The sequence below is a fragment of the Bombus impatiens genome, unplaced genomic scaffold (genome assembly GCF_000188095.3).
Source record: "Bombus impatiens unplaced genomic scaffold, BIMP_2.2 scf_1055, whole genome shotgun sequence".
Lineage (NCBI taxonomy): Eukaryota > Metazoa > Arthropoda > Insecta > Hymenoptera > Apidae > Bombus > Bombus impatiens.
The window spans coordinates 127,363-142,610 of NT_177474.1; the positions used below are offsets into that span (position 1 = coordinate 127,363).

General features: G+C 39.6%; 1 protein-coding gene across 4 annotated transcripts in view; it reads left to right on the plus strand.

The window, feature by feature from the left end:
* The window catches only part of LOC100744306, a 60,252-nt gene that overhangs the window by 260 nt on the left and 44,744 nt on the right, over positions 1-15,248 (plus strand). For all 4 annotated transcript variants that reach the window (XM_033323493.1, XM_012391298.2, XM_012391299.2 and 1 more), the window contains exons 1-2: positions 1-283; positions 13,046-13,488. The exon at positions 1-283 is cut by the window's left edge and continues 260 nt beyond it. In XM_033323493.1, the coding sequence (XP_033179384.1) occupies positions 116-283; positions 13,046-13,488 (611 nt within the window). In that variant the 5' untranslated portion in view covers positions 1-115. The remainder of the gene's footprint in view (positions 284-13,045; positions 13,489-15,248) is intronic.

Here is a 15,248-nt window from a genome sequence, read left to right on the forward strand (position 1 = left end):
GCTCGCCTCTGCTTAGCCCTCGGTGCGTGCGTGCTTGCCTGCCTGCTTTCCTTTTCCTTGCGTGGATTTCGTTCCGTGGGCCAGCGAGGACCAAGCACACGGGGTGCGGCCAACGATGGTGAAAGCCCCGACCATGGGTCCCTCCGCCGGTACCCAGGGGATCAGGAAGATTCACCCTGGCCCCGAAATCGCGATGAATCCGAGGAATCTGCCGACCGCGAACATCACTACACCTCCCAGCATCCGAACAGATGGCAAGACCACCTCAATATATCATTCTCAGGTATATTAACGTTTTGCGATTCCTTTCCTTGTTGTTTTTTTTTTCTGACAGGATGCTTTTGATAATGTTACGCGAACTGTTGAGCTGAACGATGTGCTGCTCGATTCGTTTGGTTTATTTGATTCTTGTTTCGATATCGATGTAAGTTAGGTTCTTTGATCGAAGCTTGTTTCGATCGTTTTCTGCTGTATCGCGACAGGAAGACAATTTGACCGAGTGTGGTGAATGGGTCGGGATTGCGACGGCAATTTCCCTTCGCGCTGAGAATCGTATCCCCGCCAATGCGTCTAGTGCGAATCTCCCTTTTTGTCGACTCAAATTTTCGGCTTTTTTCAATCGCGTTTCCAGCTGAGCTTGAACGCTGTTTTTCGTGGTCGTTGATTAAGAACAAATTGAGTTTCAAAGGAGAGTCGATCGTGTCGAATGTTTGTCTCCCTTTTCTCGGGTTTAATTACTGTCACGTTTCGATCTATAGAAGATTGTACGATATAATCCTTTAAGATCTATTTACGTAGATTTACTTTTATCGTTGATCGGTGAATTCCGCGACTTAATGATTGCCAAGTTTACGAAAGTAAAGATTTTAAAGAACGATGCTTTTACTCCATTTATTCATTTACTTTCTTTACCTTTTATTTCTATTACTTTCATTCTTATCTTTTGCCGTATAGAATCGGTCTCTCTGTATAATCTTTTATTTCCTTTGTTATTGTCAGCTGTACTCCCATCTCTCTGTTTTAGATTATTCGATCAGTAATTGTGAGTTTCAATTTATTAAACGATGAATATTTAAATTACACGCGTAATGATGGTTAACAGTCGATCGATTGTCACCCTCTTTTTTGCTTCGTCCTTTCTCTCACTGCGGTTAATGAACCAGGAGAGTTATTTTTGACAAATATTTGTCATAATTCTGCGATTATTAGGGCAGTATCAGAACTTTTTTCGTGTTTGTCTCGTTCAATTTTTCATGTTTACGTGTTTAATCAGTGTCGACTCTGGTTACGTCGTCATTAACTACGATGCTTTATTGCGGAGATAATTAGATCAGTCGAAGCCTATTAAGTAGCGAGCGTCTTTCAAACAGAGTAACAGCTGCCAGATGTTGTTTGAATCTTCAAAATTTCCCTCTAGAACTCAGCCAACTTTCATATATCTGGTGCTTTTCCGGATAACATTTTTAACTGTTTTCTAATTATCAAAATTTGCGGAATTTGACTTTCCTTTATTTGATTTATACGCATAATAATAATAAATTTATATACACTTATATTGATATAAAAAAAAATAAAAGTGGAATTAATTGCTTTTCTATTAATTTAATATTTAATTCTAATAATTGTATTAGCTTTCCTATCGATGAATTACTCTGATTACATACACAATAATTTCTGAAAATTACAGGAAAATATCCTTTTTCAAAAAACTGTCGCGCTATGCGTTTTGACCGAAATTTACGTACCTACCGATAAAAATTCAAACTGCTAAAAATTTATCTCTTCGTTGCGATCAAACCCCATTTTTCGTATCGAAAATCCCTTTCCTTCTTTTTTTTTTCCTTTTGTATTGCCCGATTCAATTTTTTAAACTTTCTGTGCTACTTCGAGTCCTATTTAACGCATCTTCGATATTTTTTCATCCGGCTGGATCTTTCAAACGTCCATTCAATTTCTTGCTCGGTGTCGAGCGTTGTAGCGCGATTTCGAAATTGCTCGATCTGAATTTCTCCGGAGCATTGCCTCCGCCGACCCTATTCCTTTATTTCTTGCAGAATCTCGTTTGATCTTTACAGCGACAACTCCCTACCTCGTCGCTCTTCATTTCACACCTTTGTCGTCGTAACGTTTGCAATTCAATGATCGCCAGAGGCTTTCGATGTCGCAAATAAATTATTGTTAAATTCAGCGAAGAGATATTAGGTCGGGCCGGCGGGCTGTTCGAAAAACGTGCGGGCGGATTCATGAATGAATGGATGCCGCGATCCTTTCTAAGAAACTCGTAATCTTTTAAATCCATTGATTTATTCGACCTCTCGTTTCATACTCTTATTTCATTTTTTCTTCTTCTTCTTTTTCTTCTTCGATGTAATTCAATATTATCGCCATCAAGCGGATCATAAACGAGCCAGTTTGCGCTTCTCTCGATGTTGCAATTTCCGCTTCGCAATTCACTCATCGATGACTATTAATCTGATTAATTCCTTGTATTTCCTTCTTTCGATCGATGTTGAAAATGCGAACGAACGTTGAACGGAATTCGAAATGAGCGAGAAAAATAAAAAATTCTGTTAGATTGCCACGAAACGAGAATGCAACAATGATCTTTATTACGAGAAGAATTGAACTTGACGGTATGCAAATGTAATTTGTGCAAAATAAATTAAACGTTCGAGAGAATTACGGTAAAACAGGGTTAGCCATTTAAGATATTTAAATTATCGTCGTAATAGAATTTTAGGAAATTTAATTCCATTATGTTCTCTGTCAAATAGAATACAGCGTCGAAGATAATAAAATACCAGGGAATTAATTAAATCATGCTTTAAATATTCAACGCGTGGATTTCATTATAAAATCTTTAGTGAAAATGCAAGACAGGTTGAATAGCTTTCGACTCGTCCCACAACTAAACGAATAAGTTTTTAAAGAAACTAAACTTTCGCTATGATACATTTTCTTGTTCATGATAAGATCGAAAGATAGTACGGTGTAACAGTGTAACTTTAGGCAAATTTTAAATTGCGAATTAATCGCGTCATTTAAATATCCATCCACGTGTAATCAGGTCAATTACACGTAGATCAGGTAATTTATTCTTTCAAGTTACACTGTTTACGCTGTTATTTTATTTATAAATCTTTCGTACACCATAGATAAAAGTAATTTCGAGGACTACGGAACAACAAGCTTACGATAGCTTATCGTTATCATATTACGATAAATGTATGCATTTATGCAACAGTTATATAAATATTAGTACAGAACTGTGCGGTTATTTCTAATTACTAACCATTTACTATTACTATTACTATTACTATTACTATTACTATTACTATTACTACTGTTTACTACTACTACTACTACTACTACTACTACTACTACTACTACTACTACTACTACTACTACTATTTACTATTTACTATTACTATTACTATTACTATTATTACTATTTACTACTACTACTACTATTTACTATTTACTATTACTATTACTATTTACTATTACTATTACTATTTACTATTACTATTACTATTTACTATTACTAACTCGTTTCTGTAGCAATTAGACGGAAAGGAAAAATAGAATAAGATCGTACGTATATTTATTAGCCTTTATTCTCGAGAAGATCGATTTTCCGAATACGTGAAATACATGTGCTTGACTAAAATTCGGTTCAATGAATATCACTGGAAATATCTATTATGTTTCGACCTAATACCGTACGCATGTAGATGTAGCTACGTGTCACTAAAAATATTGTTCCCCTTGGTAAAAATACCGAGAGCCCCTTATAATTAGGGGAAGTATTATCCAAGCGCGCACAAAGAGTTGGAAATTCAAATTACGATAATAGCGTACTCGATACGCGTTCTTGATTCTCATCGATAATATTGTTAATGACCTCAAACTCTTGATGAATGTTATTTAGACTTTGAACGAATAAATAATCATCTATAGAGACCGTCATAGTACATCTTACTTATAGCAAAGGAACCTTCGAAGATAAATTTCATTAAAGATAATGAATCACAAACAAGATACTTTATGTACCTGGCTTTTACGTTCACGAGGAACGACCTGTTTTCTGTCTGTATCACTTGCAAGTGGTCTATACATTAAACCGTGCATTCTCAAGATCAAGAGTGGAAATATTTATCCAGAAAGTTCATAACGCTGTCCAGACATTTTCAGCTGCAAGCTATCTCGATAACCAGAGTTCTGCTATACTACAATATATACACAGAGGCTGGAGAGTGTGAGAAACGATTAATTTGTCTCAGTTACTGTAACTACATACGCGATATTAGCTATCGAGAGCGTAAACGGTTTTGCTCTGTGCGATTAATTTTCCTAATTAATTTCTTACGATACTTAACTTTATCCTTCTTCTTTTTCGAACAGTTTTCTTTGTCCATAATTATCAGTAGAACGTTTTACATTTGTTAAACGTTAAATTTACCTGGTCGAAATGCTCAACCAATTCCAATTCGTCGTTAAATCACTTCGATTGCTATAGTCGACCGAATTGCGTTTAAAGCGACGTGTATCCTTTTACGCATTTAACATTTTCGATAAACAACGAAGCTTACTTCGATTATTTCCAAGAAAATCCAATAATATTGGATTTTTGATATCCGCAGGCTGTTTCTCGAAACCATTTCGACGAAAAAAAAAATGTGAAATTTCGTTCAGCGTGTTGAAATTGTGGAAGCAGCTTAATGAAAACCGATGTGTGTGTGTATAAACGAATTCGGATTTCATTCGACAGCAGTTGAATTTATTCTTTTTTCTTTCTATATGTACAACACATAAAACTATCAATTCTACGTGTTTATCAACGATAAATTTGGTGTAACGTTTTAGGAGATTTTTCGAATTCGGAAGAAAGTGACGGAATATACGTACCTTCTAAAACTATTGGAAAATACAAAAGGATAAAATCGAAAATTTCGCGAAAAATTATTTTTCAGTTTGAATCGCGCTTGGGGCATAGAGAAAATCATCTATTACCATTTAATTAAGATATATCCTGGTCGTAATGAGTCCTTCGAGCGACTTCCCAACAGATTCAAACGCGTTAAAAACCTCCGGTAAGTATTAATTGCAAGCAGGAATCTCGCAGTAGAGACGAGTCAAACCTGGTAGAGAATTGTTCGTTAATAAGGTCTGTGCGACCTCGATCGATAATTATCGCTGGAAATTCGATAAACAATGATACCGCGTAATTCACAAGGAATCTCTGGAAAGGCAGCCTTAAGGCGAGCCAACCATTGAAAGTGTCATAAAAGGCCTAGAAAGCGTAAGAACTCGAGTTAGCTTAAAGCCTTTAATTAATCGTGATTACTGCTCGAGGAGTTCTCGTTTCTTCTTTTCACCCCTGCCATCTGCCTTCGCCCACCTACTCTCTCTCTCTCTTTTCTCCTCCTCCTCCTTCTTTCTCTTTTTTCCCCTTCCTTTCTCTTTGCCCACTCACCCCCCAACGAATAGGAAAGTGCATGACCTCAAATCGAAACTCGCAACTCATCCTCGTGTCATCCTCTCGTCTTTCGAATAAGTGCACGGTACGCCTCAATGATGCACTCGAAGACTCGTTTCCCGCCGATCGAATGTGGGTCAGTTTTATCGAGAGCGAGCGGCAGACGAACGTACGATAAAGTGTATGTGTTTGTGTGTGTGTGTGAGAGAGAGAGAGAGGTCTGTTCCATTTTCTCATCGAGGGTTCCTTTTTGTTGATCTTTTCACGCTCGAATTCCAATAAATGGAATTACGCGGCGAGGAATTTTCAGCATCTTCCGCGGATTAGAAAATTTCTCCGCCGCGAGATTATGCTCGGTATGGTTATAGAGAACATCGTTTATCGATGATATCTTCAGCGGCCGGATTTCAATAAAACGGTGTCGCTATCCGGGAACAGAATTTATCATCGATTCACTAATGAAACATCAGCAATGACTTTGTGTCGATTCCCGCCACCATTCTATGTAGTTGGAATTAGAAGAGTCGAAGATTTCTGCGATTTATTTATCGATGCTTTTAAAACGACCGAGCATACATGCAGGTGGTCGGTTCTGTTTACTCGTAAATTTTGCATAACAACGTTGTGCAGCGTAATTTCTCTAGCTGGGAAAATATTTATGCAGATTGAAATTGTCATGTCCTTTCTCACAGGTGAAATATTTTATAAAAGGCAAAGATTTACTGCGTCACATAACAGCACGTTGCTTTACTGTCACGAGGGGAAGTATATGTTCGCAAGATGTCGCGTGTTCTCGAGGACCATATGCGACGGGCACTCGTAACTTTTAAAATGTCCATTTATATAAACAGTTTTCCTCGCTTGACAACCTTCGTCGCATAACTGCAAATCTAGAGTTTTGCGTGTATTTTTCTTCTGGACAGTTAAAAGATCGAGGAAACGTACGAAGAGAAATGTAGACATTTTTATCGCACTGTCTTCGGTCTTGTGAAAATCTGATATTATATGCATAGACAGACAGATGCAACACAGCGTAAAATCATAATCGGCTGCATTAGTCTAATTCTTAAATGCTTCTTTAACGAAGTTTTCCGTCTCAGCTACGAAAAGAGCATCAAACTCGGGGAATACATTGAAACGAACTTATCACGTTTCTCTCGAACAATCTTCAAGCACAACCCTATTTATATTTCGTTATTTAATTAAAGGCAGTGAAATTTTAACACGCTGTGTATCGCGTGGAAGCGTATAAGCGAGTGAAATATATCAAAAATAAGATTTCCAAAGATTTAAAAAATTCTGAATGAAAAATTCGTCTGGGAGATATGCGAAAGTAGCGTTCAGCGCGATATTGTTTTATTTCATTCTAAACTTTTCGACGAAAAAATGGGTCCCGTGATTTAGAAATCACGCGTGCCATATATTACCTATTGCAAAATGCGACGCGTTTGTCGATAAAAAATTTCTTTGGTGTGCACGTAAGAACCTCGCATCGCATTATCGATCTTCGTTAGGGAACATTTTTGTTCACCTTTTTGTGGTATAACAACAAAGAGAATTATTGGAGTAGAAGCACGGCGTCTGGTCTTTGTGAAACAAAAGCAAAGGAACGATTTTAAAGAGAATAATAAGTCCGTACGCTGTTTCCAACGAATGGAAACGACAAAAGCGATTTTGCCATTTTCGACTCTTAAACCAGTATCATATCCTTCCCTTCAAGGCGAAATAAGGACGGTTTTTCCCAGAAAGTAATTAACTGTACATGATTTTACAGTCGAAACGATAGTAACTTTTTCACCGGAAAACATTTTACGCCCGCACCACGAAATTTGTTTCATTGTATTTCGAGAGATGCTAGAGATATTATGACGCGCTGGTAACAAACGCACCTAAAATCGATTAACAATTCATTTACTTAAGACAACAGCATTTAGGATAATTACCGTGGAACCGTGCCAATTATTATGCAGAGAATAGAAGCTTAATAATTTATTCTTGCATAATCTTGTCTCAGCTAATTTCAACCATTTAAGATGTATTGTAAATTATATTGTTGCAATTAGTTAAAGAGTCGATCAAAACACGATTTTCAAGCGAAGATATAACGTGCCGTGCTTTTGTATTTTCCACGAACTTACCAAATCTTTACGTATAAAAAGAGGACTACAAAATTGAAAATAAGTCAAAGAACCGCAACAGTGTTAAATCCGAATGTATTTACCAGCAGACCAGTAGGTCCATTTTCGCGCCATCATTTTTCCCTCCTTATACTCCGCTATTTTCGAAAACCAAATTCTCTTTGAACGTTAATTTCATTCGATAATCGCTCGATAATTCGCGTATTAATCGCGCGGAATCTCCAGCTGGATGCATTATCAGCGTACGTCACCGGAAGGTGTGAATTTTTCACGCACCTAAAAACAGGCCAGGTTTCTGCAACGCGGGACCATTATCATCGCATGGTCGTTTGCCCGGAATATCGCGATCATTATTTCGCGCGATATCGGTGCGCAGTTTTCACGGGTGTCGAAAATGAAAGATCGAGGCGTTGGTGTAATTGGAACGAACATGACCACTCGTATGTCCCACCCACCAAAGCAGAAACTCTTAATTAGTCCCTAACGATCAATTATCGTTTTTTCGACGCGTCTCGCGCGAAATGAAAATGTCCTGCGGAACGTGGCTGTCCGTGCGTACGCAATGGCATCGTATTGCAGCTGTGAAATACACATCGACATATACAGTATCTCGATTTTAATTTCCTGCATCGTGCCCTGGCTGTGTGGCTGTTTGTGTCATTTAGTCGTCGTTCCTCGATGTTCGTTGACGCAAGCGGATAACGTTGTCTCTGGTTTTAGAGTAGCTACACGGTATCTGAAAACTGAAATTTATGATAAATAGCCGATATCGTTTGTTCAGGAAAAATATTTATCGTTTGTTTCCAATGATTATTTCACAGCTCGATATCTTTCGTTAAATCGAACGAATTAATCCGTGAGAAAGTTCGACAGCTTTTAGCTGCGTATTAATTCGTCGTATATCCTTTCCAACAATCTCGTTTCTCTTCATCCGACGAGCGCACGAGATAGTAAAGGAGCGCGGATTAAGAATTAACGCGAAGCTTCAATTTTGCATCGTATACTCGTAACATCTTCAACTAAGGGGCCGCGCCGTCCTCATCTTCGTTGCCTCTTTTCTCTGTGCATTTTCGAGAAAATTGAATCCCGACACGGCGAACGTCATTGACTGAAAACGAACTTCTAGATCTCTCGTTCCGATTCTGTTAAAAGTCGTGCACCTAAACTACCATCAGAGATGACGTTCAACGCCAATTTCGCTCGAAGCAATTTTATTACACATTTTCAAAGGCATTGAAAAGCAATTTTTACGAATTACGTATAATCTTTTCCCCTGAATTAATTACTCGCAAATCGTTCAAGTAACACATATCTCAAGTACAAATACCGCTTTGCCTCGATAATTTCTTTTTTCGAAAATTTCTTCGCCATTATTAGTACCAACCAGTTAATACGTGCGAAGTTCGTAAATGCAAAACAGTCTGCTGTCGTATTTAACTCATTATGATCAGTTGCCCTATCGGAAATCGACAACAGAGACGGCATTAGACTTGTGTAATTTCTCTTGCCTTACTGTCGTCGCTTTTGTACCCTTTCTTGCACGGAATGTTCGGTACATACGAGCCGCATAATGTTGTGTTTCTTACAACGAAACGTTCTAAATTTACGTTTGCTGGGGAACCGGGGAATGCGAAAACCGGGAGTATGGATCTATAACACGTTTTGGTCAAAGTTGAGTCAACGGTAAAGTATCGTTCTACGGACGCTGTACATCATTTTAGTATATACAAGTTGTAGATATTTCGTGGAGAGGCGACTTAATGTTAAACGCAAGAAACGCGTTAGACGCTTGAATCTTATAGAACAGCGTAGCTGAAAAACCGTTTTATCTCGAAATGCATTGAATGTACTTTTGGACTCTTATCGGTTACCATTCGACTTTACAAAAATTTGTATCCACGTTATAACATAAAACTTGTCGATTCGCTTCTCCCTTGCGATTCCTTAATTTTCATAAACTTTGCTCAAAATTTTATTGTTTCCAGGAACTCTAACTTCTTCATTCGATATAGAAGTTTCTTATCGGTCACCGTCCTCCTCAGTTCCTCCACTTCTGCCTTCTCCCGTTTTTCATTCGCTTTTTTTCGCGCATTCTCATCCCGAGCTTCTTAAATGCACTTTCCGAACTGCCCTATTCCCCCGCAACCTTCCGAACTCTCAAACAATCCTAATGCCATTCGATGAGCATGAATCGTTGCTAGTTGCAAATTAAAGAAATTTGAAAAATGCCAGTTCAATTTATACGCGAAGTTTAGACGTAAGAAAATGTCAAAGATCGATTGTCGAAGTTCGGAAGAATTTTGTCTAAGATCTATCCGATCAAAGTAAAATCGCGAAGATTTCTCAAGTAGGGTTACAAAAAAAAATATTTCCTAAATGAAAGGTGTGCGATAGAAAACGAGAAAGAATATCGAGCTTATAATTCTTCTTTACAATTTAGTATCAAAACAAAGATGACGAAACTTATAAAACGACCTAATAAAATGACCATCTGCCCCGAGGTATCCTGTGTGTAGTCGTGTTCGTACATGCACCGACATTGAACGTGATAAGCAACGTTCTTTCGGCCCGCAATAATGGGACCTTTGTGACATTTGAACAAAGAGACTTTGAAGACGCTCGCGGCGAAGCGAATTTCCTTCGATCGACCATAAGCGGATACTGGAAAACCGCTGAGAAAATCCATTTTATCGCCCTACGTAGCCATTTTCGTGGTACGCCAACGCTCGCTATTTCTGTTTGGTGATTTTGTCCCGGCCGTTTAGCGTGGCAACGTTCGAGCAAAATGGAATCCATTGCATCGAATTTCGTCGTTCGAGTGGCAATCAACTTGTTAACCTTTGATCAATCGGTCCCTGGTAAACGCTACTGTTAATCTCGTTCCGTGTTTGCAATTTGCGTTAATCTTGCGGAATCTGGCCAATGGTATGGGAAATTGATCTTTAGTGATGGAGAATTGGTTGGTTTGTAAGTTTGCACGACGCTCGGCTTCCCGTGAAGTTCGTTAAAGGTAAAATGTTACGTGTGTGTTACTGATTTACGATATACAGGGTGTTTGTTTTAAAACAAAAGTAGAGCTAATTTTACTCGTATAATTGTATCTGCAATTTATTTTATTTAAACTCGCTACGTTTTTAGATATTCGTAATATCGGTGAACACGAGACTTCAATTTTTGTGTTTATAATTTGTTGCTTAAGTCGCGGCTAATTCTTCTCGTATTTTTATTAAAATAATGAATTCGTAAAAGGAACGATAGCAACTGTCTACTTGTTTAAACTTTCCTAACCGTTATTACTTTTTCTCCCGTCATTCCACTGAGTTACGGGTAAGCTTCGAGCTAGCAACTCTTTCAGCACAGTTTAGATCGCTTCGCGTTTTGTATTATTAAACGCAAGCTTCGGAGGTATTGGCTACGTTCTGAACGAGTTTCCAACACCGTATTTGTTCCAATCTTTGTACTTGGTAAAATTATGCTTGAAACATTTTGCAAATACATTATGCTTATACACAGAAACAAGAAAATGTCGAAGAATAGGTATTTTTATTACGTAAAATGTTTCTCAAAGTAGTACGTAAAGTACGATCGGTTTAAATTTCAAAGGATATTGGCGTGAAATAGAAAGTTCGAGGTAAAATAATATAGCAATAATACAATAATAAGATAAAACAATGGAATGAGAACTATGCAAAATCTCTATAACTCTTTTATCAAACTTTTCCATACAATTTCCATACCGAGTTTCACTCGGGCCACCTTCAACGTTTGCAGTGGTGTAGGTACTCTATTAGCCGACCCGCATCGTGCCCGTTTCGCAATTTAATCAGCCGTTGAAAATACAGAGAGATCGAGAGAGAGAGAGAGAGAGATAGTGAGGTTACATGGTGCGTTCGGGTCGACACGCTAACGATATAAATGTCCTATTCCAATGGCCACTGGTACGTCGACGCATCGACCGTTTGAAACACGCTCTCGGTCCTTTTAAGTCGCACGCTCTGTATCAATATTCCATGTGACGCTAATAGCGTTACAGTTTCTGTTCCACGCATGGTATCGATCTATCCGGAAAATCGATAGAACGCTCAGATGCGACGAATTGGGACAGACGCGTTAACGCGCGCAATAGAAGAACGTTCTCCTCTTCTTTTCCGTTTTTGCTCCTTTCCTTTTTTCACGAGAACGATTAAAAATTAACGAGTATCGGCGCTCGCTCGAGATACGTGGGATGATAGCGATTATTTTGGAATTCGATAATGACGTTAGAACGTGAAAAAAGATATCGGCGTACGGTAAAGGCGTAAGAGTGTGAAACCTACGAGTGCAACACTGAAAGCACCAGCGGCCATACAGAGCATACAGTTTGATTTAAGGAAATCAAAATGAAATCGACGTACGATATAGAGCGGCAAACAAACTTTCATGTAGAAATCAATCTCTATGTTATTTGCAACGCTGTCGATTCGAATTGAAATAAAATCACGACGCAACTGCAAGTCGGAATTTTGCGAAGCCAATTATAAATTGACGAGTATCGGTGATCTATCGAATATCGGCATGTGCAGGCTTTCGGAAGCTCGACGCGATATCGTGAATTTCATCGAAAGATGAGAAGCGCAAACAGGTAGAACGCATTCTGAATGAGAAACGAAATTTCTCCTACCAAAAAAATATCTCTCTTTTTACATGAAAAGAAGAACCGTAATTGGTGGTTAACTGGGATGTTTTATCGATTTGACAAATTAACAGGATTCGCAATTCGCGATGGCGTAAATGGGGCTCATAAATCTGGACGAGCAATACTGCCGAGGTGTCAGTTGAATATCGATATTGTCAGTTGTTAATTGATCTCTGTTTTAATGACTGAAATCGGATCCCAATGAAATGGAAAGAGGGACGTTTAACGTTTTTTTGCTTGTGTTCTTTTTCGATCACTTCTTGAAATTGCTTTTATCGAAGCTTGTTATTCGAAGGATATCACGTTCGCGTCGGCATCCTACGTAGAGATATGCAGCACGACCGCTAATCCTTTAACGCTCGTCTACGACAGTCGCAAGATGTAGCTATTTTACTCGTCGATGGCTAGTTTCTTATCTACCAAAAAAGTATAAACGCGTGGACGAGTACGTAAGGATCGATATTTAAATACAGCGACTATAAAGAGTACATATTTACGTAACGTTACATTTATCGTGAAACGTACGACTCGACAAAGGAACGTTTCGTTGAAAAATAAGGCCACGTGCAAATACTCTTTATAGCCATTGTAATTGAACAGACGCACCATATGCATCGACAGCGTCAAACGCGTTAAACTAGCGCTACAGTATCGAATTAACCTTAGTTCGAATCGTGGTCCGACACTTTGAATCGAAGCCGGTATCCTCCATCGATTTTCCACTAATCAGAGCGAACGTTGTGTGGGTGACAGGTGGACGTTTCGACCCAGGTGGATCTACACGGTGGTTTCGGGGCGCCTGCTGGCAGCATCAGCATCGACTGGGATCGCAGGGCGACCCCGCTTTATTCACGCGAGGACATTAAAGAGCAGTATTGCATAACCAGCCGGCAATTGGACGCGGTGGAGAAATCGGGTGGTGGGTTCTTCGGATGCCTGTCGACCAGGGGCCCGTCACCTTGCGCCTCCGCGAGAACCTCGATTCTCTCCGCCTGCGTGAGAAGCGTGCCCAGCGATGAGAACCTCTGCGACGCCCCTTACCCCCGACGATCCCTGCAGATTATGTACCGTCAACCTTATCCGACCTACTCGAGGGGTTTGTCTCGTTACGATTTCGAGGACGAGGCCGACTGGATCGAGAGTTCCTACTTCCGGCGCAGACCCAGGTCCTTCTGCACCGTCCCCGATCCAAAAAGGTGAGTTTCTAAACATTTGATATTCGCGGACGAGATATTTCAGGATGCAATTTCGGTTCGCGCGATATTACGGCTGAGATACATCGTGATACGATGTCGTTCATATTACGTTTTATACGGATGAGGCGATGGTGCCGAACAGAAGAAAATTGAAAATCAAGAACCGGTGGAAAATGAGATCTGGAGAGATTTTAGCATAATCGTGTTTTACAAGAATAATGAATTTGTCACTTACATGTTTTTCGATTCTCGTAAGCACTATGCGCGTCAGAGCTTGAATTATCGCGAATATCGATCTTGATACACCTCTGATTCGATAACGAAACGATGTCTGAATGCAAGTTACACGCTTCGGTTTATCTGTATCGCTTTTTGTCGGAATACCTTCGTTAATTTTCATTTGCGCTGGACATTTTATAAAAAGAGCGAAACCCGGCACGAGCCATCCGGAATGCAAACCAGGAAAATATAAATAAAAATATAAAAAAGTAGATATCTCTTGCGTCGAAATCGTAAACCGTTGTTCGTACAAAATCTTCGGAGCATCTAGTCGTGTACTTGTGATAAATTCCGACAAAAGCAAGAGGAGGAGAAAGAACGTGTCCGTCGTGTCGTAACTCGTTGATATCGAGTCGTACGACGAAATTTAACATCGATGATATTCTCAGGGCGTAAAAGAGGTTTACCACACCGATGAAATATCTCATCGTTCACGGTGCCGTGATTCGTCGGCGTAAATATTCGGAAGTGGCACCGAGAGAAATTAACCACTCGGAATCTGCGCATAAAATACACGGAGACTCCGATAGAATCTTAAGAAGATGTTTGGAAGTTCGTAACGAGCCTTCTAACGCGACACTTTCACGAAACCTCGTTACCAACGAGGTTATTGTTGCAAGGGAAAGGCAAGTGATTACGGGTTTGATGGCGTGTTCAAGGGGTTTGGTTTATTTCTGATTGCTGCCGCGTACAGAGAGCAGCCTTCGCCGGCGTTGCTTCAAGGCCGTCACCGATCGATGAAAAATTATGTTCCCTGATGTACACGCTACCGTATTTAGACTTTAGTTACGCGTCGATGCGAAGATAAGCGGAAATAAATGTGGACACGTGACTCCGATCGATTTTAGAAATTATTACGGAACTTAATGGCAGGGAAACGTATCGACGCGTTATAGTTAGCATTCGCAGAAAGTGCACGCCTGTTTTTTCTTCGATAATTGGAGCTATCGTTAGAACGCGTGCCACTCGAAATCGTGGATCGTGTATGGCTCGTGCACGATGGTGCTCCATCTCATTTTGATTGACAACTCGATCGCTGGACTTAAAATCCTCCAACTTCGATACACGAAGCGTGCTCGCAAATACCTTTGGTTTGCAACAAATGATAGATAGCGTTGAAATACTGTGACAGCGTATCGAAGAAAGTTGCCAGTAAATTTGAATATCACTCGACACCGTGAAAGCGATATATAACATGTCAGATAAAATTACACGGTTCTCAGAAGAACAGGGAATAAGTGGAAACGAGATTTATTTTATTAAAATCCGAGCGAAAAGAAGAGCGGAGCAAGATTACTACGCATCCTTGAGATCATCATGCTGCAGTCTAAATGCAATTTATTTAGGTCGTTGTTGCAGTGTCGCAGAAGCAACGTTGGCGTCACCCACTTTTCCCCCAAGATAATACCTGTCACACGCGAGGATCGGCTTCTGGCCGACACAATGGAAATGAGAATGTAACCAGCGTGCGTGGCAATATC